At 36.2% G+C, this 25,949-nt stretch overlaps 1 protein-coding gene across 3 annotated transcripts in view; it reads right to left on the reverse strand.

Annotated features, from left to right (window-relative positions):
• The window catches only part of ARHGAP24 (Rho GTPase activating protein 24), a 75,119-nt gene that overhangs the window by 15,517 nt on the left and 33,653 nt on the right, over window positions 1–25,949 (reverse strand). For all 3 annotated transcript variants that reach the window (XM_017860796.1, XM_017860795.1, XM_017860797.1), the window contains exons 3-5: window positions 14,327–14,459; window positions 11,024–11,097; window positions 8,309–8,430 (exon numbers count right to left, since the gene is read on the reverse strand). In XM_017860796.1, coding sequence (XP_017716285.1) covers window positions 8,309–8,430; window positions 11,024–11,097; window positions 14,327–14,459 — 329 coding nt within the window. The remainder of the gene's footprint in view (window positions 1–8,308; window positions 8,431–11,023; window positions 11,098–14,326; window positions 14,460–25,949) is intronic.

A 25,949-nucleotide genomic window follows, 5' to 3' on the forward strand; every position in this document is an offset into this window, starting at 1 on the left:
TGCAGTCTGATCACTACCTCTCTTCTTCAGCCAATCCCCAGAGCTACCAGAGTTACTTTTCCTTTTTAAAACTTTTATTTTAATTCAGGCGTATAAGTGCAGGTTTGTTGCACAGGTAAACTTGTGTCATGAGGGTTTGTTGCACAGATTATTTCATTGCCCAGGTATTAAGCCTAGTACCCGTCAGTTATTTTTCCAGATCCTCTCCCTCCTCCCATCATCCACCCTCCAATAGGCCCCAGTGTGTGTTCTTCCCCTTCCTCTGTCCATGTGTTCTCATCCTTTAGCACCCACCTATAAGTGAGAACATGAGGTATTTGGTTTTCTGTTCCTATGTTAATTTGCTGAGGATAATGGCCTCCAGCTCCATCCATGTGGTTGCAAAGGACATGCTCTTGTTCATTTGTATGGCTACACAGCATTCCATGGTGTACATGTCCCACATTTTCTTTACCCAGTCTATCATTGATGGGCATTTAGGTTGATTCCACATCCTTGCTATTGTGAATAGTGCTGCAATGAACATACACATACATGTGTCTTTATAATAGGATGTTTATATTCCTTTGGGTGTAAGAGTTACTATTCTGATTGGGCATGGTGGTTCACGCCTCTAATTCCAGCACTTTGGGAGGCCAAGGTGGGTGGATCACCTGAGGTCAGGAGTTTGAGACCAGCCTGGCCAACATGGTGAAACCTCATCTTTACTAAAAATACAAAAATTAAACAGGTCTGTTGGTGGGTGCCTGTAAACCTGGCTACTCAGGAGGCTAAGGCAGGAGAATCGCTTGAACCTGGGAGGTGGAGGTTACAGTGTCTGAGATTGTACCACTGCACTCCAGCCTGGGTGACAGAGCTAGACTACATCTTGAAAAAAAAGGAATTGCTTTTCTAAAACAAAAAATCCAATCTCAACATGCTCTTGCTCAATAGTTATCAAAGATTCCTGAATGCAGAATGGTCTATAAGGCCTTGAAAATATTGTGAAAAGTCTTTCCAGCCATTCTTTCACCAGTCTTCCCTATATGCCCTGATATCATTGACCTTACCAAATTTTTCACTTGGATGCACTGTGATCTTTCTTACTGCTGAACACTGAATATTTGTGTCCCCAACAAAATTCGTATTTTGAAATCCTAACCCCCAGTGTAATGATATTAGGAGGTAAGGCCTTTGGGAGATAACTAGGTCACGGGGGTGGAGCCCTCATAAATAAGATCAGTACCTGCGTAAAAGAGATCTCAGAGCGCTCCTTCACCCCTTCAGCTATGTGAGGACACAGCAAGTAAACAGCTGTATGTGAACCAGGAAATGGGTCCTCACCAGATACCTATCGGCTGGCACCTTGATCTTGGACTTCCCAGACTTCAGAACTGTGAGTAATACATTTCTGTTATTTACAAGCTACCCAGTCTATGGTGTTTTGTTACAGTGACCCCAGTGGACTAAGATACTCACTCTCTTTCCAATCTTTACATCTTTTTCTGGTGGAATAACTGTTTTAAAAAATAAATGTTTAAAAAAAAAAATGTCCCGTCTGTGGTGGTTCCCCTGACCTCTAAGAAAAATACCATAATTCCCTACTTTTTGATCTCATAGCCCTTTGACATATCCTGTATATAACATTTTTCATACTATACTTGAATGTTTAGTGGTTCAAATCTGCAACTAGGCAAGGCTATAAGTTCCTGTAGGGCAAAACTTTTACTTATTCATCTTTGCATTCCCAGGCTTACTGGTGAGTATTGCATAAAGTAGTTGCTTAATGAATATTTATTGAATGATAAATTAATTAAAATATATTTTAAAAGATTATTATTGTGAAATGTTAATTCTACCCTCAGATATGGCATCCAAGTCTAATTTTATATAAATCAGGAGAATGAAAAAGAAAAGAGGAGAAACTTATTTGTGGAAGTAAGGAAATGAGTAGATTCAGAGAATGAGGAAGGGCAGAGGAAGACAAGAGACCTTGCATGGGTGGATTTAGGAGAGTTTTGAGAGACACTGCATGGAATAGATTTGGGAAAGTTTTGAGAGCAGGGGAGACCATAACAGAGTACTTTAAAACAACTTTCTTATTGTAGTTTTGATTTGCATTTCTCTAATGATCAGCGATGATGAGTTTTTTAAAGTAAGTTTGTTGGCTGCATAAATGTCTTCTTTTGAAAAGTGTCTGTTCATGTCTTCTTGCCCACTTTTAATGTTTTTTTTTTTTTTTTCTTGTAAATTTGTTTAAGTTCCAAGTCAAGAAACAATAGATGCTGGCAAGGATGCAGAGAAATAGGAACACTTTTATGCTGTTGGTGGGAATGTAAATTAGTTCAACCATTGTGGAATACAGTGTGGTGATTCCTCAGAGATCTAGAACCAGAAATACCATTTGATCCAGCAATCCCCTTACTGGGTATATACCCAAAGGAATATAAATAATTCTGTTATAAAGATACATGCACACATATGTTCATTGCAGCACTATTCACAAAAGCAAAGACATGGAATCAACCCAAATGTCCATCAATGACAGACTGGATAAAGAAAATGTGGTACATATACAACACAGAATATTTTGCAGCCATGCCATAAGAAGGAACAAGATCATGTCCTTTGCAGGGAGATGGATGGAGCTGGAAGCCATTATACTCAGCAAACTAATGCAGGAACAGAAAACCAACAACCACATGTTCTCACTCACAAGTGGGAGCTGAACAATGTGAACATATGGACATAGGAAGGGGAACAACACACACTGGTGTTTGTTGGGGGAAGGTGGGGAGGGAAAGCATCAAGAAATATAGTTAATGGATGCTGGGCTTAATACCTAGGTGATGGGTTGACAGGCGCACAAATCACCATGGCACACATACCTATGTAACAAACCTGCACATCCTGCTCATGTACCCCAGAACTTAAAATAGAATAAAATAAAGCAAGTTAAAAAAACACACAAAAAACAACTTTCTATGAATTAAGAATGCAGTCAGATTTAGTATTTTCTCTAGAGACACAATAAACATCTAACTTGTTTTTAATTATTTTTGGATGCAAGAACACTTTTTCTTTAAATACTGACTCATGCTGAAGACTGGGCCAGGATGTGGCTAGGTAGTTTATGTGCTCAGTGAGGTCTCCTGAAAGTTTGGTTGCTGTGAGCTGGTTTCCTCTGGGGCCTGACTGATCCTGGGTAAAATGAAACAACTACACTCCCAGGGAATGGAGACCTCCCTGTGACCCCCAACAAATTATGATAACAGATGGGATTATTTTGTTTCTCCATTTTTTATGTACTTAAAAACAAACAAACAAACAAACTTATTTGTCTACTTTTGCACCTATCCCTTACACAATTATTGGTATATTTAGAGAATTTACTTTTCTCATTGGGTATCAGGTTTCTTACCCACAAAGGAGGCAGAGGGACACTAGGCAATTTTTAAAAGATTTCTCCTCAAATAACAAGACATACAACAAGAGTTTAAAGAATAACAACAACAAAAACACTGACTTCTAGGAAGATGATGGTAGCACAGTATTGGAGCTCCTGAAATCCTCACATAAAAACAGGGCAACTAGATAGCAAAGCCAAAACTCATGGGCAACATTTCCAAAACACTAGCTGACAGGGTATCTCCCCAAATCCCCAAATATATGTTGGTGGAGACAAATCCTCATTTCCACAAGGCCTGCACGATGTCAGTGTCTCTGTAGAGGGAAGGAGAGAGGAGCAATGGGGGCTCTGATGGGCCTGGAAATACAATATCCCTAAAGCGCTGCATAGATATTCACTGGAAAATGCAAAGAGTTAATTTAAGAAGAGCGGCTAAAATTGGGAGGAATTGCACCTAGTCCAATAGAGGTGGTCAGTGGCAAGGTCTGAAGGAGTCGGACATCCAGCCCCTAAGATCTCTCCACACTGACCAGCCAGGACTTCCTTGCAGACAGGGTTTTGCATGGAGGGGATACTGCTAGGAGAGAGGTGAAAATTGAGAAGGACTAGGACAACAGAAATGAAAGAACGGGAAGAAAGACCGATGAAAATCAAGAAGGCAATAAAGCCAGGATATCTCAGGAAGCAAGATGCCGTATTTTTTTATGAGATGTGAAAAAACAGATTGAGCTCTGTGAAGTCAGAAAAGCTAACCTGAATGGATCCTTCACACACACGGCGTTGTGACAACATGCCATCTGGAAAATTCAATGAGTTACGCTAATCCTCCAAATTCTTACACACATATTTCTATAGTATCCAAGATGTATTTGTTAATATCAACACTAATCTCATCAGAAAAGTGCTTAGGAATTTAGGAAGCTGTCAAGCTCAAGGTTTTAAATACAAATTTTTCACATGCAAGTTTAAATTTTGTCAATGGCAACACACTCTGATAGCTGCATTTGTTGAAGTGAAATGTTTAGTTCATTTTTGAGAATGTGTCTGCTAAATGCTCTAGTCTGAATAATTGTAGTTTGTCAATTGTTCTTTCAAATAAAAATGGAGTTCCAAGAAAAAGCAGTTAGTGCTGCTCAAATATCACACAAATGCTTCCCCTTGAGCCCATCATTGTGTTACTTTTAGAAGAAGTATGCAGAAGTGCTTTGTACAGACAGCCGTCTCTCCACCCTAATATTAAAGAAATGTGTTCTCAAGATTGATTATTTAATGCAATTAATAGTTTTTACTGTTCAGCAAGAACATTCTTAAGTAAAATTGGCATTTTCTTCCCTATTGTAAATGCGTGGTGATGAAGAATATGGTGCTAGTGGGGTTTGGTGGCACTGCCTTGATTCATACTAAGGTGCCAGCTGCTGTAGCTTTAGCACCACTTGTGCAAATGTCAACACAGTGAAAGGGCAACAGCATCTTCCTATGAAAATATATTTGAGCTCATGGACCTCCTGAATGCATCTCTGGGGCACCCAGTTATCTGAGTACTACATTTTGAGAATCTCTAGGCTGGAAAGACATCAATGCAAGGACCTGTAGTGAACATTAAGTGGATAGATTTATATACATATCAGCAAAGATTAAATGAGGACTAAAATGGAGAGGGTATAGTGTATAATGGGTATATAGTCTGACAGCATATAGTATAAATATTAAAATAATAAAAGGAGGATTAAAAGAGCACATGTAAAGAATTTTGCAGTAACCTTACTGGTGTTGGTATCGTTATTCTGAGACTACTGTGTGTGATGAGTTATAGAGCAAATGATTAATTATGAGATTTCTAATTCTGTTATCCTCGGTGTCTTTGCAAACCAGGATTCTTTGGAAGAAAGAGAATAAAACTGTAAAGAGAAAGGAATAAATAAAAACACTGTAGTTACAATTTTGAATTGTAACTAATGTGAACGTGTGAGGCACTATTTCTTTAATAGGTAAATATGTATATATGTTTATTATGCATGTTATATGTACATGTGTAGTGTGCTATCTACTAGCTCTGCCAACTAAAATGTCTAGAAATAATGACCAAGCCAGTAGCAACGAGTACTACTGGCACTAAGCATCTAGTTCGCCTTGAAATATCATTTCCCCACTAAAAGAAGTCAGGAGTTTTTTGGAAATTGACTGATTCCAGGTTTGGGGTATAAAATATATGAGCCTAAGAAATCCTGTCATACTAAAAAGAAAAATAGCTACCCCAAACTAGGAAGGCCATCTCAAAAGAACTAAGAAGACAACTTGAAGATGCTTCCACTGGCCAAAGATGGGAAAATTTGAGATTCAATGAAGGACAGTAATTACAATGTATTGACCAAGCAAATTGATTTTAATACATAACTTTATAATGGTATTTTTAAAATATTCACAATAATATGTATACTGGGAAGACAAAGAAAATAGCACTCACTTTTAAAGGAGTTAAAAAATCTGTTTATGTGCTTTAAAAACTGGTAAGTAAAGGGAAAGACTCAAGTAGCATTTATCTTGCCTTTTAAAGTTACCATTGGGTTCCTAAGTAGTAGATGAAGAGAAATTTTTAAAAGCGTTCCAATTACTAACTTAAAAATTAAAATAGGACGGGCGCGGTGGCCAAAGCCTGTAATCCCAGCACTTTGGGAGGCCGAGACGGGCAGATCACGAGGTCAGGAGATCGAGACCATCCTGGCTAACATGGTGAAACCCCGTCTCTACTAAAAAAAAAAAAAAAATACAAAAAAAAACTAGCCGGGCGAGGTGGTGGGCGCCTGTAGTCCCAGCTACTCGGGAGGCTGAGGCAAGAGAATGGCGTAAACCTGGGAGGCGGAGCTTGCAGTGAGCTGAGATCCGGCCACTGCACTCCAGCCCGGGTGACAGAGCGAGACTCCGTCTCAAAAATAAATAAATAAAATAAAAATTAAAATTAAAATATTGCCATATGGGTGAACCTTGAGGACATTATGCTAAGTGAAATAAACCAGTCACAACAAGACAAATACACTATGATAACGGGTATATGAGGTACCTAGAGTAGACAAATTCATAGAAACTGAAAGCAGAAGGGTAGTTGCCAGGGCCTGGGGGAGAGAGAAAGGGGAGTTCATGTTTAATGGGTAGGGAATTTCAGTTTTGTAACGTAAAAACAGCTCTGGAGACGGATCGTGGTGATGGTTGCAAGACAATGTAAAGGTACTGAATGCTACTGAACTGTGAACTTGAAATGGTTAAGATGATACATTTTATGTTACGTGTGTTTTACCACAATAATGAGTTGAAAAAAACACATAATTACAATATCAGCATTTCAGCTTCCAGCGAATTAATAGTTTTAGGAATTTTGTTAAGTTCACAAAAAGAGAGATAAAGTGACATTATGTGTCTCCTGATTAAAGGGCACAACACAATCAAAGGTCATGCCAAGAAGATAAAACATGGATTTTATCCAGGCCCTAACTTGTAGAAAATGCAGAGAGCAGAGAACTATTAATATATTACATTTCACCATGAATCAACAAATTCAGACTATGGGGAACTCTGCAAGTGAAATAACATGATTTTTCAAATGGCAAGTTATAGGGGATGCTGTATATTAAAAAATTATTAAAAGCTATCAAGTAAAGGAATAGAAAACTTAAATGTAATATCTGGGAAGTCCATTTGGGTGATAAAACTACAAAGAAACACACAGAAATTGCTATAAAAGTCTGGATATTAGGATGACAGACGCTGGGATTGGGTCAGGACACAGGAAGAGTTTTGGGGATGCCTGGAAAAGTTCTATTTTTTTTAACTAGATAGTTATTTCTAGAGTACTTGTTTTATATAATTCATTAAGATGTGAGTATGTGTGTGTGTGTGTGTGTGCGTGTGTGTGTGTGTGTGGTAGTTTTATGTATTGCATGTATTTTAATTTATAATAAAGATTTCAAAAAACAATGGACCAATGTATCTCCAAGCTTCTTGCAGCTTCAGATTTCATGTTTTCTAATGTCTGCTAGACTGTTCAGGTAGAAATTAAGTTTTCTGAACTATCTCATTGCCAAAAATCTGATGTTCACCTTATATTGCCCTTGGTGTTTAACAAAGGAAATTAAACTGAAGTGATGTAGGCAGCCATGCAAAAGCTTTTTTTCTCATACACAAGATCCAAAGAAATGAAAAGATTGGAATTTTAAGGAAGGAACAGTATCAGGTAGCAAAATCCAGGCGACTGAGGGGGACATTTTATTCTAGACTAAATAAACCCAGAGTGAATCTAAAAATAATTATTGTTCCCTTTCGCTTTTTCCTATTAAGTTCTGAAATCATAAATTAGTCCAGTTTGCAGCAAACAATGGTGCTATTAATGACACAGAGCACCTAGGCCTGCTAGAAAAAAACAAACTACAGTTCATTGTTGAAAATAATTGAGACACTTTGTAATTTGAATAACAAAAATTCCTTCATGTTTTAACCTACAAATAGACAAGCAGCATTGTCTTATAAAAAAACATTTTTCCCTCTTTAAGTCAGTCAAATAAAATCAAAATTAATAAAATGTATATTAATTGAAAATAATAACTTTTGAATTTTCTGAAAATTGTATTGAACTCACAAAGTGAGGTAGCTTTTCAGTTCTTGAATACTTTACATATGATTTATGAAGGTTTCATTTATTCTTGTAAGGCTATTGAAGAGGCATTTAATACATATTATGTTTAGTAAACACAAACAAAAAATACCTGACTCTTCAAAGAAAGGTTTTACATTTAAAGAACTTCAGTTAATAAATGGAGTTGCCATGTATTCATTTATTACCTTGGTTTGCTCAGAGGTGAGTAGATTCTGGCCAATGAAGAGATAATTGCTTCTTCTTTTGATGAGGGTATAAGACAATCATTTACTTACCCTCCATGATAGTCAAAGGATCTTCCACTTTGGGGCGCAGGATGTTAGGACCGAAGACAGTTGCCAAATTCTGCACACTCATTTTGTTAACTCCCGAGTAGGACTGTACTTCATCCAAGAACCTATGGAGTATAAGCATATGATCGAAATACAATGGGATCAAATTTGCCAGTGGAAGAAAAATCAATCATTAGAAAATTTACAAACTAAAGTATGTTCAAAGATGACTATGGAGACAGAATTATTTGGATGTTCACACATCTCTCATTCAAACATATTGCAAATTAGGAGGGATCAAACTTTATGTATCATATCAACTATCTGTCTTGGCCTGGCCTGCTTTGATTTCCTCTGTCAATCAAAGGAACAGGTGTGTTTGAACAATATTAACAGGGACTTGAGAGTCAACAATGTTGATTCCCTTCTAATCCCTTAATAAAGTAATAATTTGTATCTATATTCAATTAGAGGACTGTAGATAAGATCAGCTAGTAGGATGCCTTATTTTAGAGAAGAGGAATTAACCCTCTTTGTAGAGTAATTTGTGAGCTTCAAAATTATAGTATATTAAGAAATGGGATAAAATACAGGCCGGGCATGGTGGCTCACACCTATAATCCCAGCACTTTGGGAGGCCAAGGTAGGTGGATCACTTGAGGTCAGGAGTTCGAGACCAGCCTGGCCAACACGTGGTGAAACCCCATCTCTAATAAAAAAAATAAAAAATCTAGCTGGGCACAGTGGCGGGCGCCTGTAATCCCAGCTACTTGGGAGGCTGAAGCAGGAGAATCACTTGAACTCGGGAGGTGCAGGTTGCAGTGAGCCAAGATTGCACCATTGCACTCCAGCCTGGGGGACAAGAGTGAAACTCTCTCTTGGGAAAAAAAAGAGAGAGAGAGAGAGAGAGAGAGAGAGAAAGATAAAATACAGTAGAAATTAAAACACAGTTCTAATGATATAAAACATTGCAAATGCAAACTGTTTCTATATATTAGGTACTAAAAAATAAGAGGCATGAAATAGTAGGAGAGATTGTTTTCATAATCTTTCAGCATTTCTTCATTCCCCACCTCCTCTTCATTTATAAAAGAGTTATAATTTCATGGCTTGCTAATTGTACTGATGAGATAAAGAGGAAGTAATGAAAAATTAAAATAACATATTTATATAGTACTAGTATGTGTCAGTCATGGTGTTAATTTATTAAATTCTCAAAGCATCTCTCTGAAGTGGGTACCATTACTGTCTCTGTTTTACAGATGAGAGTCATGTGGTACCAGAAGGGGGATCTTCTCCAAAGACAGAGTTAGTAAGGGGCAAAGCGAAGATTTGAGCCCACCAGAGGATGTGACACCAGAGGCCGTACCCTTCACTACTATATCATGACTTTTTAAAAAGGTGCCTATTTCCACACATTCACTACTGTGAAACAGCCTAAACTACAGTAATATTGAAGGCAAAATGTCAAACTAGCATTTCTTATTTAAAATACTTGAAATTAAAAATCTGCTTAAATCTTTCAAGCGAGGTTAGGCATTTCTATTGTGGAGATAAAGACTTACAATATGGTTCCAAATAAACGTTTTCATCCCTTTTACTTAAGGAGAATGTAATCTCTGTCTCACCCACTAGAATAACTTGAAATAGTTCAAAATCTTTGGATTATAAGCTTCCATATTAATAAATCTAAGCTATCAGTGGCATAATTTCCTGCTTTTTCAAATTCTGGAACCCAAGGTCCTGTTTGCTTCTAAGTATAACTATCACTAGAGGAACTTATTGTGGGAGGATTTGGAATTTCTACTCAGTTACATTGACAATTAACAGCAAAATGTCTGATATTAGTCTTAGACTTCATAGTTCCCAGTCTGTTGAACACTTATCTAATCATAACACCAAACACATACATAAATGCTGCACTGCACTCAATTAAAACTTTGAATTTTATTTTAAAATGGACTGGGAAGCTATCATGTAAGACACACTGCAGTGACTTGTAGTGCCAATCATCACTCTCTATTTAAATTTATACTATTTCAATTTTGCATATTTGGTTCCTTAAACAGGGGCACATACATGGCATATCCCATTTGAGGCCTTGAGTTATACATTGAGAGGTACATTTTTCAGGCACAATTACTTTTCTAACAGAATTCAGTTACAAATGTCTTTTTGATGAAACCTGAGATGGGAGAGAAATGGAAAGAAAATAACATTTATTGAATGCTTACTATATATTAATCATTTAAAATATAATTCAATTTTTAAAACAACTATGTGAAATACGTGTTTTAATTACCATTTTACCTATTAGGACCCTGAGACTCAGAAAGAATAAGAGAATTGCATAAAGACAGGCAATTAGTCAATGGCACAATCTTGGCTCCCATGCAGATCTTTCTCATGCCAAGGTGGCATGCTTCTTTTCCTAAACAACGCCACTCCTGAAACAGTACAAACAACTTGATTGATGTTCAGAACAACATATCTTTAGTATGTAGAGATAAGAGAAACTTCAGAAACATTAAATTTCAAAATCAAGCAATTTAATGCTCAAAGAAGCCTTTGAGATCACCTTGTCCAACCTTTTAATTTTATAGAGGCCAACACTAGGGCTCAAAGTAGTTGAGTGATTTTGTTCATTGTCAAACACAAATTAGGATCAGGCTAAATATGTCTTGTCTTGTTTACATTCGTCGTTAGGACAGTTCTTACCTGCAAATATACTTGAGGAGGTTGTAATTTACCACTGGCAAACTCTTCACCTGCTTTGCTAATTCCTTAACACCCTGAGTACAAAGAAGAAAATAAATATTATCTTTCTACATGTTCACCTTAGAACTAAAGCAAGTGGAAATGGCCATACAATTTTTTAAAAAAATTAGTTTCACATGTTATCAGTGAAAGATCTTGTCCTGAGCACTTACCACTATCACAGTGAATATTTTAGAAATGTTTTCAAATATGTACAAGCATTTAAAATATCTCCGTAAGTACTGTTTGTGAAGAAACAGATTCAAATGAAGCTGTTTATCATTTTTAACATTTGTTCGCAATTGACTGAAAAGAGAAGATAAGCTCATTTATTAGTAATATTATTTGAAGAAAAGTAAACTATGTAGTGAGCATCCTTCCCAGTTTTAGCACGTGTAGATCATAGATAAACACATCTACTGACGAAAGTCTCTCAGAGCTGGTCATGTTTAGGATACATCATTTGGGGAGGGAGGATTATTGAAAAACGTGATCTTTCTGGAAATTTCACAAGGGACTAATTTATTTGGTTCTTTTCATTGTATGACTTCCCCTAAAATGTAAATGATACCAGAAAAGCCAATAGATAATGTAATTTGCTTTCTTCTTCTGCCCATAAAGATCCAGATAGTAAATATTTGAGGCTTTATGGGGCAAATGGTCTCTGTTTGCAACCACTCAACTCTTCTGTTGTAGTGCAAAAGCAGCCACAGACAATATCATTTAACAAATGGAATAAAACTGCATTTATAAAAACAGGCAGCAGTTAGGCCGGGTGCGGTGGCTCATGCCTGTAATCCCAGCACTTTGGGAGGCTGAGGTGGGCCGATCATGAGGTCAGGAGATCAAGACCATGCTGGCTAACAGGGTGAAATCCCATCTCTACTAAAAATATATATATATAAAAAAAAATTTTAGCTGGGAGTGGTGGCAGGCACCTGTAGTCCCAGCTACTTGGGAGGCGGATGCAGGAGAATGGCGAACCCAGGAGGCGGAGCTTGCAGTGAGCTGAGATCGCACCACTGCACTGGAGCCTGGGTGACAGAGTGAGAATCCATCTCAAAAATATATATATGAAAAAATGTATATTTTAATATAACTTTATATAATTATATTTCATAATTAAAATATTATATGCGAGCAATATACTTATATTTGTACCATATAACTTAATATGATTAAAAAAAAACTATTTATATATATATTTAATATATTATATATATAATATATATATTATATATATATAATATATATATATATAGGCAGCAGTTTTGACATGAGTGCCAAGAAAATCTAATGGGGAAAGAATAGTCTTTTAACAAATGGTGCTGGGACAATTGTATATCCACATGAAGAAGAATTAAGTTTGTTCTTTTCTTCACACCAAAAACAAAAATGAACTCAAAGTGAATCATAGTTCTAAATGTAAAAGCTGAAGCTATAGAAGTCTTAGAAGAAAATATAGGAGTAACTCTTTGTGACCTTGTATTAAGCAAAGTCTTCTTAGATATGACACAAAACCACAAATGATTAAAAACAGATAAATTTGATTTCATCAAAATGTACAACTTTTGTGTTTCAAAGGACACCATCAATAAAATGAAGAGACAATGCGCAGAATGTGAGAAAATACTTAAAAATCATATTTATAAGGGACATATATCTAAACTATATAAACGCTTACAACTCAATACTATTAATAATAAGGCAAATAACCCAATTGAAAATGGGGAAATAATCGGAATAGATATTTCTCCAAAGAAAATATACTAATATCCAATAAGTATATGAAAAGATGTTCAGCATCATTAGCCATCAGGGAAATGTCATTCAACCTTCAATGAGACGACTTTACTCATGTTAGGATGGCTAGGATAAAAAAGACAGGTAACAAACGATGGCAAAGATTTGAAGAAATCAGAATCTGCACTCATTGCTGATGGGAATGTAAAATGATGGAGGCCTTTTGAAAAACACAGAGTTACATATGGCCCAACAATTCTACCTTCTAGGTATATACTCAAGAGAAATAAAAACATAGGTCCATGCAAAACTTTGTACATGGATGTTCACAACAACATTATTCATAATGGCCAAATAATGAAATAAAAAAAACCCACACGTCTGTCCGATGAATGGATGAATAATGGAATATTGTTTAGAATTAAAATGAATGAAACACTAATAAGTGGCACAACGTGAGTAAACTTTGAAAACAGTGAAAGAAGCCAATCGTGCACGCGCGCGCGCACACACACACACACACACACACACACATTGAATGATTCCATTTATAAGGAATGTCCAGAATAGGCAAATCTATAGGGACAGAAAATAGATTAGTAGTTGCCAAGAACTGGGGAAAAAGCAGAATTAAGAGAGGGTATGAGGTTTATTTTGAGGCAATAAAAATATTGCAAATATTCTAAAATTAGATTTCAGTGATAATCTAATATCTCAGAGTTGCACAACTCTGAGAATATACTAAAAAACACTGAATCATACATTTTAAATGGGCAATTGTATAGTATAAAAATTATACCTTACCAAATCTGTTTAAAGAAACAGCAGTAGGTAGGATTTTGTATACAAGCCACTGTTTGAAGTGGTTTGGGTTCACACAATTAAAAGATTATGAGACACAGCAGTCACTTTTTTTGTGTGATGTGTGGCCTGACATAGCATTGCATTTACCATTTAGGGAAATAAAGTGGCAAGTTGTGCTGATTTAATTTATTCAGCCATATTTCTTTTTTTGATCAGAGAGGGGATCAGAAATGGTACTTGAGCTGTATTTGGAAAGTCTCAGTGTGTGTGAGGTCAATACAAAGGATAGTGGAGAATAACACTGGTGTAGAGGACTACATGCTCGCAAACAAGATGTTCCGGATAAGTCCTGCTCTTGCAAACGAAGCAGGGCGTTCCGGATAGGAGCCAGCTGCAAACAGCAGACCCTGGGGGCTTGTTTATGTGTAAACATCTTGAAAATCCAGAAAGTCAGGGAAAGGTCAGAAAACAACAATGTGTCTTGTGACTTGGTAACATTCCACAAACGACTGTATAAAATAAAGCGGAGCATGTCGTTCAGGGCGGCCGCCATGTTTGTCTTGTCTTGTGTTGTCTTGTGTGTTCATTCATTTGTTTAGGAAACACGCGGACCCCAACACACTGGGATAGGGCAATGGAAATTTACAGATTTAAGACTAAGAACACACATAAAAATTCCAAACGAAAGCTTATTTGGAAACAAATGCATCAACTTACTGCTTCCTCTTCCTTGCTGAGGAGTTTGGCACATGACAAAAAATCTTCATATTTCCCATAAGGAATAACTGGTTCTGGAAGTTCTCGGAGGTACAGCTTAAGAAGTGATGCCACCGTGTGTACATCTGTGTTGCTGTGGAGACAGAAGTGTGAAGATATTCTTTGGAGTAAACTTCATACCATTCTATTTATTTTTTCAAGAGTCCAAGAGTTAGAATTCCATCCAAGTTGGCAATTGAATTAATCAACCCAGTTTTTAGAGAGCACTCATTTATGTGATGCCTATTAGGTGGGGAGAAGAAGGCCTAGAAAGATCTATAGAATCCTCAGTGTAAAGGTGGAATGATGGCTAACAGAGGCTGGGAGGGATAAGTGTATGTGTGTGTGGGTGGGGTGGGAGTGGGGATGGTGAATGGGTACAAAATATAGCAAGGTAGAATGTATAAGTTCTAGTATTTGATAGCACAACAGGGTGACTGCAGTCAACAATAATTTATTGTACCTTTAAAAATAACTAAAACAGTATAATTAGAACGTTTATAACACAAGGAAATGATGAATGTGTGAGATGATACACAGCCCATTTACCCTGATGTGATTATTACACATTATAGGCCTGTATCACAATATCTCATGTACCCCATAAATATACACACTGACTACATACCCATAAAAATAAAAAATATTAAAGAATCCTCAGTGTAGTTTGAACATTCAAGCATTTTTCTTTTTGTGTATTTGATGGTAAGCAAAGGTGTTAACTTAAGAAAACAATGAGAATATATTAGATCTGAAATAAAATATACTGTAATAAAATTTACAAAAAATACCAAATCTATAGATGGGTGTATGTGTATATTCAATATCAAAATGAATTACTAAATTCCCGCTCATCTCTCAAAATGTTGGACTCATTTTTGAGAAAGTGTTGGTGTTTGCCTATAGATACTTGAAGCTTAGTGTGACATGCCATAAATTTTTAACAGAGCTCATTTTGAAAATGATTGATTCTAAGCATAATTGTTTGTCTAATATTCTAAGATAGCTGGGAATCCTTAGAGTGTTCTAGAAAAGAAGAAAATGCTATAAAATAAACAATAAAACTTAATGTCCTTTACATAACTTGAATAATTTATTTGTATCCTCTGCTGAGTGTGAGTGGCAAGATAACTTACTAAAAAACTTACTAAAATATTAATTTATATTTTATCTTCTGTATCTTATATTTCCTGTTAATCCATGAAGATGGATGATAGCAAAGACAGGAAGAATAGAGTTTTATTTGTGTGGGGAAGTCATTTTGTTTTGTATCTCCAGGGAGAATAAGCAAAAGTGTGAAAGGAGAGTTGATTCCTGTGAACCGAGAAGAGTGGTAGCGAACAATCCAGGGAATTCTTTACCTCACTCCCAAGCTGTGCTGCAGGAAGTGACATGTCCACAGAGAGGTGTGCTCTGAAAAGTTGGGATGCAGGCAGTGGGGTTTCCTGCCTCAGTGAATATTCTCTTATCCCAGTGGTGGCATGGAAGCAGAGCCGACTTTACAAAATTATATGAGCTGAGACAATGGGCTTCTCAGTTCTCAGTTTCAAACCTGTGAAATCCCATGGGTTGATTTCATCAGCTATTTACTGCACATCTACTCCTAATGGATATTATAGGAAACACAGGGGCTAGGACCTTAGGGGTTTAAATAAAAGAGGTATTATTCCAGCCAGCTCACGACTTGTAGTCTAGTCAAGACAGCAGATATTAAGCTGATAATAAGACAATTATGTGATTACAAAATAAGGTGAGTGGAAATATGGAAAATTATTGCATACCATCTTTTTTATTATTGCAAAACCCTCAAGACAGGGTTTTGAGGGCTTCTCTGAGAAAATGATGTTTGAGCCAAGATCTGAAGGGTGTCTAAGGACAGAAGAAGGCATTTCTGATCAAAGCAAGGGAGAAAGAGAGCCTAAAGTGGGAGGAAGTCTCCTGTCCTTGCAGAATTGACAAAGGCTAAGAAGGTCAGAGCCCAGAATGGAAATAGGTAAGGTCTGAGCAGTAGGCAGCAACCTCATGGACCATAGGACTTCACCTTCTTCAGGGTAAGGGCTGAGGTTTTCCATTTTGACATTGGAGTCTCTCAGAACAGGCATATTGTTAACTGTTTTATAGATGTTAAAATGATGGAGGTTATCTGAAAGGGCTTGTTTTAACTAGTTAATTGTATCTTCTTGATAATTAAATAAATACATATTTTTCTTTCTAAAATTCTGAACTGATAAACACTACAGAAGAGGTTATCTTAAAACCTTGTAAAGAAAATAGAAATCATGTTTCCAGGACATCTTGAAAACTGCAATCAACTCATTAATTCCTAAAACTAAATTCCAAAAAAATCATTTTTAAAAGACATACCTAAAGTAGTCTCAATGGTAAGACAAGGAAGACACTAGTATTTTTGTTTGTTTTCTGACAAGCCACCGTATTTCATGTGCATCAAAGCCTTCTGTGTTTTTCTTGCTATATCTACCCCTCGAAGGGACAGTCATTAGTAGTAAAAAAAACACAGCCTGGGGCAGGATAGGCACAGGAGTCAAATATTCCAATAAACTATTTCCTTTTGATTCCACTCTAACCCAATCTACCATCATGACTCAGATTTGTTTGCCTTCAGAGTCAATGACAATTTTGTTAGTTACAGGTAGTACAAAGATAGAAGAATATAAAAATAAAATATAAAATAAATAAGTATATATTTCAATATACAGAGTATGTTATATATAATTTCATGACTATATAAACAGAAGATATCAAATAGTTATAAATAAATACTATAAATAAATGAGACAATAATGATAAACAAGAAACATATTTAACAAGAAATCTGCTTTAAAGTGTCATTGATGATCTATTTATTACATTGACTGTTCCCAAACACACTGTTTTTAAGGGAACTCCCTTAGCACTTACTCTACTCCCTTAGCACTTACTCTGTTTTGCTTTTAATGAAGTGAAGCATTTTATAAACTATGGTATTGAGAACCTTTGAACACTAGATGGCGAGATTGCAAAGTTAGACAATGGGATGGTGTAAAAATTGTGAAGGATGAAGGGCCACAGAATCATTCTTCCTCTACCAGCAATTGTCTTAGCGCCAAAGCTGCAGTAATGTTCCAAGAATAGAAATATTTGAGACATGAATCAAGGTAAAAGGTGGAGTGGGATGATTATTTTATTTCTTCCCAGAAGTGATACATTACAGGGGCTTTCTAACATTATAGTATATATGAACATAGCTAATTATATAGAAATGATGAAGAAAAAAATGAACAATTCTATATATTTTTTGATTAACGAAGGTTATTAACTTTTGCTTAAAGCCTAAAATTTAAAATTTATGACTCTCTTTTGTTGGCTTTTAAACTCAGGTTACCCTGTAGAAATAGAGACTTCAGCATTTTCTAGAGTTTTCATTTTGCTTTGTCCTTTCTCACTGAAGAAAATAATCCTTTCTGGACAGAATCTAACGTATTTTTCCAGCTCTGATTCACTTTAAGAGGTTCTCAGTCACATGCCCTAATTGTCAGGCTACCCATTACAATGGGGAAATCTGGTGCTTCTCTGAAAAATATCTTTGTATGTTCAGTCTACAAAATAGCAACCCTGTCAATCTCACTCTCTAGCCTTCTATCTCCTATTGAAAATCCACGACTTTGCCAAATTAATATCTACTTTAATATGTGTAACCAATTAATTAGATATCAATATTATGTGCTAATTGCCCAGTGTACCTAAAAGAAAGTGCCATCTTTGTCTCAGAGAAATACATCTCAGTCTTCACCAAAGTGAAGTGAAGTGATTGCATTGTGGCAAAAGTCTATATCCAATGGATAATAAAAATTCTTCACCTAATAACAACAACACATCTGCACACATCAGGGCCTCACTGAAGGCCCATGAGTAGGTTCTGCTATTAACCCCATTTGGGATACTTCAACAGGAAACTGCATAGACAAAAATTATTTTTGGCTAATCACTGAGATACGAGGTGCTTTAGAGTCATGCTCTCTGGTATGTTAAATAAAATTGAAATTCGCCCAAGGAGTCCTCCCTACAAGTTCCTAATTGCAACCTAACTCATTACCAGAAACAAAGTGAAAGCCTAACGAGGAATAAACAGCTGAGTTTCAGTCAATCACAGGCAGCTGTTCAAACCATGTATGAGATGTAAACCATGTAATGGGGCTGTCTCTGTACTTCGCTTCTGTTTTCCGTAGGTTACTTCTTTTTCTCATCCTGTAAATATAACCTGCACATGTGGTAGGGTGGAACATTCCAACCATTTTGTCCCAAACTGCTGCTAGATTCTAGAATCACAAAAGAAGTCAATGAAGATCTGCAAAACTAGATTTGTTGTAATCCTGTCTTTTAACGGTAGAAGTTCAAAACTGTTTGCTAATATAAAGTCATTATACAGACTCAAGTCCCTTTCACTCAGCTGGTAGTAGAGCCTTTTCAGAAGGTAAGATATGTAATCAAGCACGTTATATCCAGAGGTAGGAAAAAGGCAGCACGAGATACGCCCAAAGATCTGAGTGAAAGAGCCATCAGACTAGGAGGAGCTTTGTAGCATATGTCCCTTAATTGAGCAACGTATGGGTTTTGTTCACAACTTATATTGTACTTGGACTTTATGTCTGAATCCTGTTTCCTCCTGATTATTGCTTTTTTACAAACTTAAAGGGAGAATTCCATGAGGCTTCCTATGATTGACCTAATTTTGTATTCTCATCGGTCTACTTTGATCCTTCCGAGATCACTCATTCACTCACCAAGCAGTTTCTGAACACCTGTGATGTGCACAGCCTCATGCTACATGGTAGGTGAAAAATAAATGAACAACATAGACCCTTTTTTCTGCCTTTGAGTTTATATTTCTCACTTTTCCATACCATGTCTCATTTTTCTCTACTTCATAACACTTTCTGTATATTCTGACTACTGAGTTCCTGCCAAGCATGTGATCTGAAGAATGTTCTTTATATTTCCTGGAAATTATCTGTCCTACTTAACACCTAGGTGCAATATAGGCCTCTTATTAATCTGAACAAGGATAAAGGAGTCTGACAAGAATCCCTCCTTGCTCATCGTCCATCTCCATTCCTCCTTTCCTCATAAACATACTTACACACACTGATAAATCCAAATGCCACCATAATTACAAGTATAATATTACATAGACAAAACCTTGTAACATTTAAGTCTCAAAATTAGAAATGGGAATTTTTCACTCCGAATACTATGCAGAGAATACAGTATAATCCCTTGGTTTAACTGAATAGAATGAATTTGCAATGCACCTACACAGGAAGTTATTAAAGATATTGTGAACTTATCAGCAACAAGCACAATGAGATGATCTAAAATTCACTTAGAATTAAAAAATAATAATGTCATATCCATCAGCCTCCAGGGAGAACATCCATGAGACTGAAAGCATTTGGCAGTAACTTCCAACATGAATGCTACCACCAAATGGTCTTGCTTAAGCAATACTCTGCTTTGCCTGCTGAGTTCACCAGGACACAGAAAGGCAATTCCAAAGATACTAAGCAGCTCCAGACTAAATTCAACATCTCTTTAAAAAGTCTGGTTCCGTTCAAACTTATTTTTCTATGTATCTGTCAAAACTGATGCACTTTTCAGCAGTGAAACTAGAATCTAGTTAAACCTGTCATGGCTTATTGCACAGCTACATAAATGTCACCACTGAATTATATACAAAGCCAAAGGACTGTTTCACCTCCAGGCTAAGTGCCGGACTACATTGAACTAGTGCTTGTCCCAGTAGAATTCTCCTGGTTTAAAGCTGCTGATGGCAGAGAACTGCATGATACCTGCTATGGTCTGAATATCCCCCTATCCTCTTCGTACATCGAAGCCCTAACTTCTAATGTAATGGTACTTGGAGTTACAGCTCGGGGAGGTAATTAGGGTTTGATGAGTTCATGAGGGTGGGGCCCTGGCCTGATGGGATTAGGGCTTTTATAAAATGAGACACTAAAGAGCTTGCTCTTTCTCTCTCCCCTTGTCCAAGAATCCAGTCAGAAGACAGTTATCTGCAAGCCAAGAAGACAGCCTTCACCAGAGTACAACCATATTAACACCCCGATCTTAGATTTCCGATTTCCGGAACTGTGAAATAAGAAGTTTCTGTTGTTTAAGCTACCAGTCTACAGTATTTTATTACGACAGTTTGAATTGACTAAAACAACCCCCAAGTCTACTTTTGGTGAGCTTGTCTATAAAACTGTTGATGGTACTGTCAGAGTACTAGGTAATGAAATGTTATTGCAAAAACAGAAACATGCTTTCAGTTAATGTGAATTTATGGAAACACTGTCAGATAAACCAATGTGATACAGAACACAAAGATTCACAACCTTGGCTGCATCCTGGAATTAACTGAAAACGTTTTCTAATAATTGTTGACTAGGTTTTATACATTCTAGTATAATTGATCTGGATTAAAGCTTTGGCATTGATATTTTATTCTCTTATGCAGCCAATATTGAGAAACACTGATATAGAACATGGATTGGGAGTGGAAAACTCCAAAGAAAGGAGGAAGTTCCAATGGGTAATGGTCACCAGTTTAAATCTGGACACTTCTAGCATCCGTGGGAGCCTCCTAGTTACGTATTTGTCTCTCCAGTATTCCCCAGTGGAAGACGTGGTGGAAAGAATGTTGGTGGGGATATAGTGCCTGATATGGTTTGGCCCTGTGTCCCCACCCAAATCTCATCTTGTAGCTCTCATAATTCCCGCGTGTTGTGGGAGGGACCCAGTGGGAGATGATCAAATCATGGGGGTGGGTCTTTCCTGTGCTGTTCTCATGATAGTGAATGGGTCTCATGAGATCTGACGGTTTTAAAAAATGGGGAGTCTGCCTGCACAAGCTCTCTCTTTGCCTGCTGCCATCCACGTAAGACGTGACTTGCTCCTCCTTGCCTTCTGCCATGATTGTGAGGCTTCCCCAGCCATATGGAACTGTGAGTTCTCCATGAAACCTCTTTCTTTCGTAAATTGCGCAGTCTCGGTATGTCTTTATCAGCAGCATGAAAACAGACTAATACAGTGCCCAGCTTTACCAAACTGTCACATCGATCTTTTCTTTCCTCCCTCTAGAATTACTTCTGTGTATAGAGGCATGTGTGTAGAGACTTCTCCCTTTCAATGCTAGATTATCGTGTAAAAATAATATTTGACCGCTTAATGTACATTCACTCCAACATCCCATATGTGCAAGCACGTGCATGTGAGTACACACACACACACGTACACAAATCACTCTCTTTACATATATAAGATAATAATAAACAAATAAATATAAAACACCTTGTAGTATAGCTGTAAGATAGAGATTACTTTGAGCAATCCGAGTTTGGTGCTTCTAAACAATAGACTCCTCAAAAAGAAAGTAGCTAACTCCCTAACTGAAAAAAATTATAGATATTTATTCATTTTCTATTTCTGACTAATATTTCCCATGAGTAAGTCTCTATTTCAATGTTTCTTTGACACCTTATTTGCCTTTCCCTTCCACCTCCTTGCCTCTTCTCTGACCACCATTCCTTACTAGTTAGCTCTTCCTCTGCTGGCCTCTAAGTGGTATTGTTTTCTCGGATGACCTGCACACTCTTTGGATTAATCCATGAGTTCCACTATCACTTTGCTACAAGACTACATAATATCTATCTCTGTATCAGGCCTTTCCACTGAATTCTTAGATGTTTCACACATATTTGAACTTCACGTGAACAAAATTGACTGGCAACAACAGAAAAATCTCCCCTTGTGTAAAATTGTTCCGCTTTAGGATTTTTTTTTTTCACAATGAATGGCATCACCATTTACACAAACAAGCAAGAAACCTAAAAGTCAAACTAAATTTGACTATTCCCAAGACTCTAAATCTGACAGCGATTGGTGATTCTCTGACTGAGCAGTATGTTGGAATTACCTGGGAAGTTTAAAAAAAAAAATACAAATGCCTGGTTCACATATATTCTGACATAATAGCTTATGAATCCATGCCTTCTTTGGCACTCTTACTGACACTGCTTAAGTTCTAGTTTGTATTACTCACCTCCACTAACGCAATACCATATTAACTAGTTTTCCCGATATCAAGACTGTCCTCCTACCTCTAACTCCCTTAAAAAACACATATAAGTGGTAAACATCAGTACTAAATATAAATAACAACAAAATGAATTGTTGTATAGCTTTTGAATACAATTTGAATGCAAAGGGCAATTGTTTAAGCATAAATAAACAAATATGTATGCCACAAAAAACACACACTTATTTTATAAATTAGTCATTAGAGTTGTTGTCATTTAGTTTGAATATGTTTGAGAAAATCAATTCACTTTAGAATTAGACATATTCTAATGTGTCTATGTAAATCAAAATTTAGACTAAAGAATAAAATAAATTCTGACATTTTCTATTACAGTACCAAGGTGTTTTAATCAAAAAAGGAAAGTTAGCAGGATCGAGACACTTACAAGGCTTGATGTAGAACGCACAGAAAAGTTTTCCTAAAACAATAATTACATCAGTATGAAATTCTTTTAAACAGGCTACTTTGTACAACATATGCATTCAGCTGCAACAAGCACAAAACCTAATTAAAACCTTAAGTGCTGTCAGTTATGAAATAAATCAACACAGCTATTAAGATGACTCAATATGTCCCTCCAGCTTTACTGATTTTAGACCCAAGATTCAATCTTATATCCAAATTTAGCTTAGAAGTAACATTCAAATGCACACAATACATCTCATACTGCAAATGACACTAATATTTCCCCAAATTACAAAAAAACCCATTAACTTTCTCCCAAAGCAATTAAATCTAAAGTCAACGAGCCCACAAAGACTTTTCTATTAAACTCAAATCCTAGTCATATCAATGATCTGTATAATTATTTAGAACAAGTATTGACATTTGAAATAAACAATGATAAAGATATGATAGTTTGTTTGCAAACTACAGAGATTCTACTATAAATGTGTGTGCATACACACATTACACACATAAATGTACATACATACAGATACATATATATTTTGTTCATTGTAGAATTATTGTAAACATATCCAAACAGTTTTATGGTATGAAGAAAATCAATCAAATCTCCTGTGGGATGTTGTTCTCTTCTCAGTGTCCGTAGATCTTCATTGCATTTGTCTATACTTGTCCCAGGAGAAAGCTAAAGCCTTGAGGTCCCACAGAGTATCTGTAGTTACCAGTGGACAAAGTAATTAGTCTGCTTAAGACTTTTAATAAACACAGACATTCTAGATTTAGATTGGGAGTCATACTGAAGTAGTATCCACACATTAACTTCTTCTCTGACTGCTCTGTGGAACGTGACTTTCTAAATTCACAAAGTATAACATATATACTAGGGAATGCAAGAATGATTTAAAAGATTGGTAGATATCGCCAATTCAGGTGGCCTATTTTCAGGTGGATATAACCTACTCACTGTAAGAGATACAACAAGAAAACACATTTGTAGAAATTTTATTGTTATACTTAACAAATAGCACCCATACTATATACTATACTATCCACCATACAATAGGTTACACGACTAGTTTGAGAGAGGTGAACTTCTTGCTCACCTCACATTTCTCCCAGGAATTACTCTAGAAGTCAATGAAATAATGCACAATCTCTAGGTGCACTATAATGATGCAGTAATCTAATTAGATTCTATAGATAATGAGTTTTGATTTTTTGCTAAGCTGGGTTACACTATTTTCCTAACCTTTGATTCCTGATACACAAACCCTTAATAGTATTTTTTCATTGAGAGTTTACATGGCTGTTCCAATTTCATGTCTTTTCATTATTAGTAAATGTATTAATATATGCCTGAGACTTCATCACACAGCACTTTCTTGCTTCAGCTGAACCTAGGACTTGAAGAGCAATGGGTTGTAATTTCAGTTTCATATGGTTTTAAAAGTTTTGGCAAAATGTTAATGAACTTGGCATAGCAAAAATAGAGAAGTTTTGGCAGTATTTAGTTACTTCGCCATTGTATTTTGCCTGCCTACATCTTTTTCCCTTCACTAAGCTCTGCAGATGGAGTTTCAGAAGAAACAAAGGAAATGCAATCTTCATAATACATTCAACAATTTTTCTCATAATTGGAGAGACTTTAGATTATGTAACCAAGGACTTCCCAAGAGAAGCATTATTGGTGTTTTCATGCTGAGGGGTACATTTATGCTTAAATGTGTGTGTGTGTGTGCATGTGTGCGTGTGTGTGTGTGTATTCTCTAACAGCATTTAAAAGCCATATTATATATACTTTAATATTTCCATTTTAAAATAAAAAATAAAATACAGCCAAACATCGCAAATAATTTTCTAGCTAATGAAAGCTAGAAAGTAACTTATTAATGTGTCCCCAACAATGACCTTACTGCATGTCACTCATTTCCTGCCATATTCACTACAAGAAAATTATGATTATCTAATTCGGGGATAAACAATGAAAACACATATTCTTTTCTAGAAAATATATTTTCTTCCAATAAAAATAAATAAAGTAAACAAGTCCTTGTGCTTCATACAAGAGATGAGTAACTAGAGGCCTAGTTTTTACACAGTTGAATCTCTAACTCATATTGTAACAGGGAAATTAAAAAGATTTCTGATATGTGCAGTTGAGTCAACAGGTTATTGCCAAAATCATTCAAGTTCACACAAAACTTGTCCCTTCTCTGAATACTTCAACAATCTTTTATTCCAACATGGAAGGATTAGTGTATTGGACTGGACGATACCATACTAGTTTATTAATATGTATGTATAAATTGAGGGGAACACATAAAAAGCTTTAAAAGAATCCAGTTATGTCTTTCCTGTGGCTCTCACATTAAAACGCAGTCGTGAGCTTTGCTAGAGGGATCCTTTGTCACTACATGTCAGATGTTTCTTATATTAGTGTTTTCTGTTTGGACTACTTTGTAAGAGGGGTCAGAGTGAGGAAAGAAAGAGTGATGAAACAAATTTAATTGAGAAGAGGCAAGTTTTTTTGTTTTATTCTGGTTTGGTTTTTGTTATTATTGCTTTGTTATAAATCAAAATCTAGTTTACTTTGGAAGTATAGTGCATCGATATTCACGACAACATTGCAGAAGCAGAAAACAAATAAAGGTACTGGTCCTGACTTAGAACTGTGGTGTTTTATGAAATTTTGAACCCATTCATAAATGGGACTATGACTTTGTACACTGACCCAGGCAGGCATTTTGCCTTACTTGACAAAAGTTAAATTCCAACAGAAGTTTAGAAATTATTTTTCAGCATGATAATTTTCAAGCTTCCTAAATTGTAATCTATAGAAACAAGCACTTGAGTTTTCTACTTCCTGAGATATCAGAAATACGGGCATTTTTTCATTCAACAATGACATTCAAAATATACTCCTAGTATTGATTTATTCTTTGAATATTTAATGAATACCTACATTATATCAGACATTATTCTATTCTTGAATGCCTACATTATATCATACATTAGAGATAAAACAGATAATTAAGGTTC

Source organism: Rhinopithecus bieti, unplaced genomic scaffold (genome assembly GCF_001698545.2).
Source record: "Rhinopithecus bieti isolate Rb0 unplaced genomic scaffold, ASM169854v2 scaffold_56939, whole genome shotgun sequence".
Classification (NCBI taxonomy): domain Eukaryota; kingdom Metazoa; phylum Chordata; class Mammalia; order Primates; family Cercopithecidae; genus Rhinopithecus; species Rhinopithecus bieti.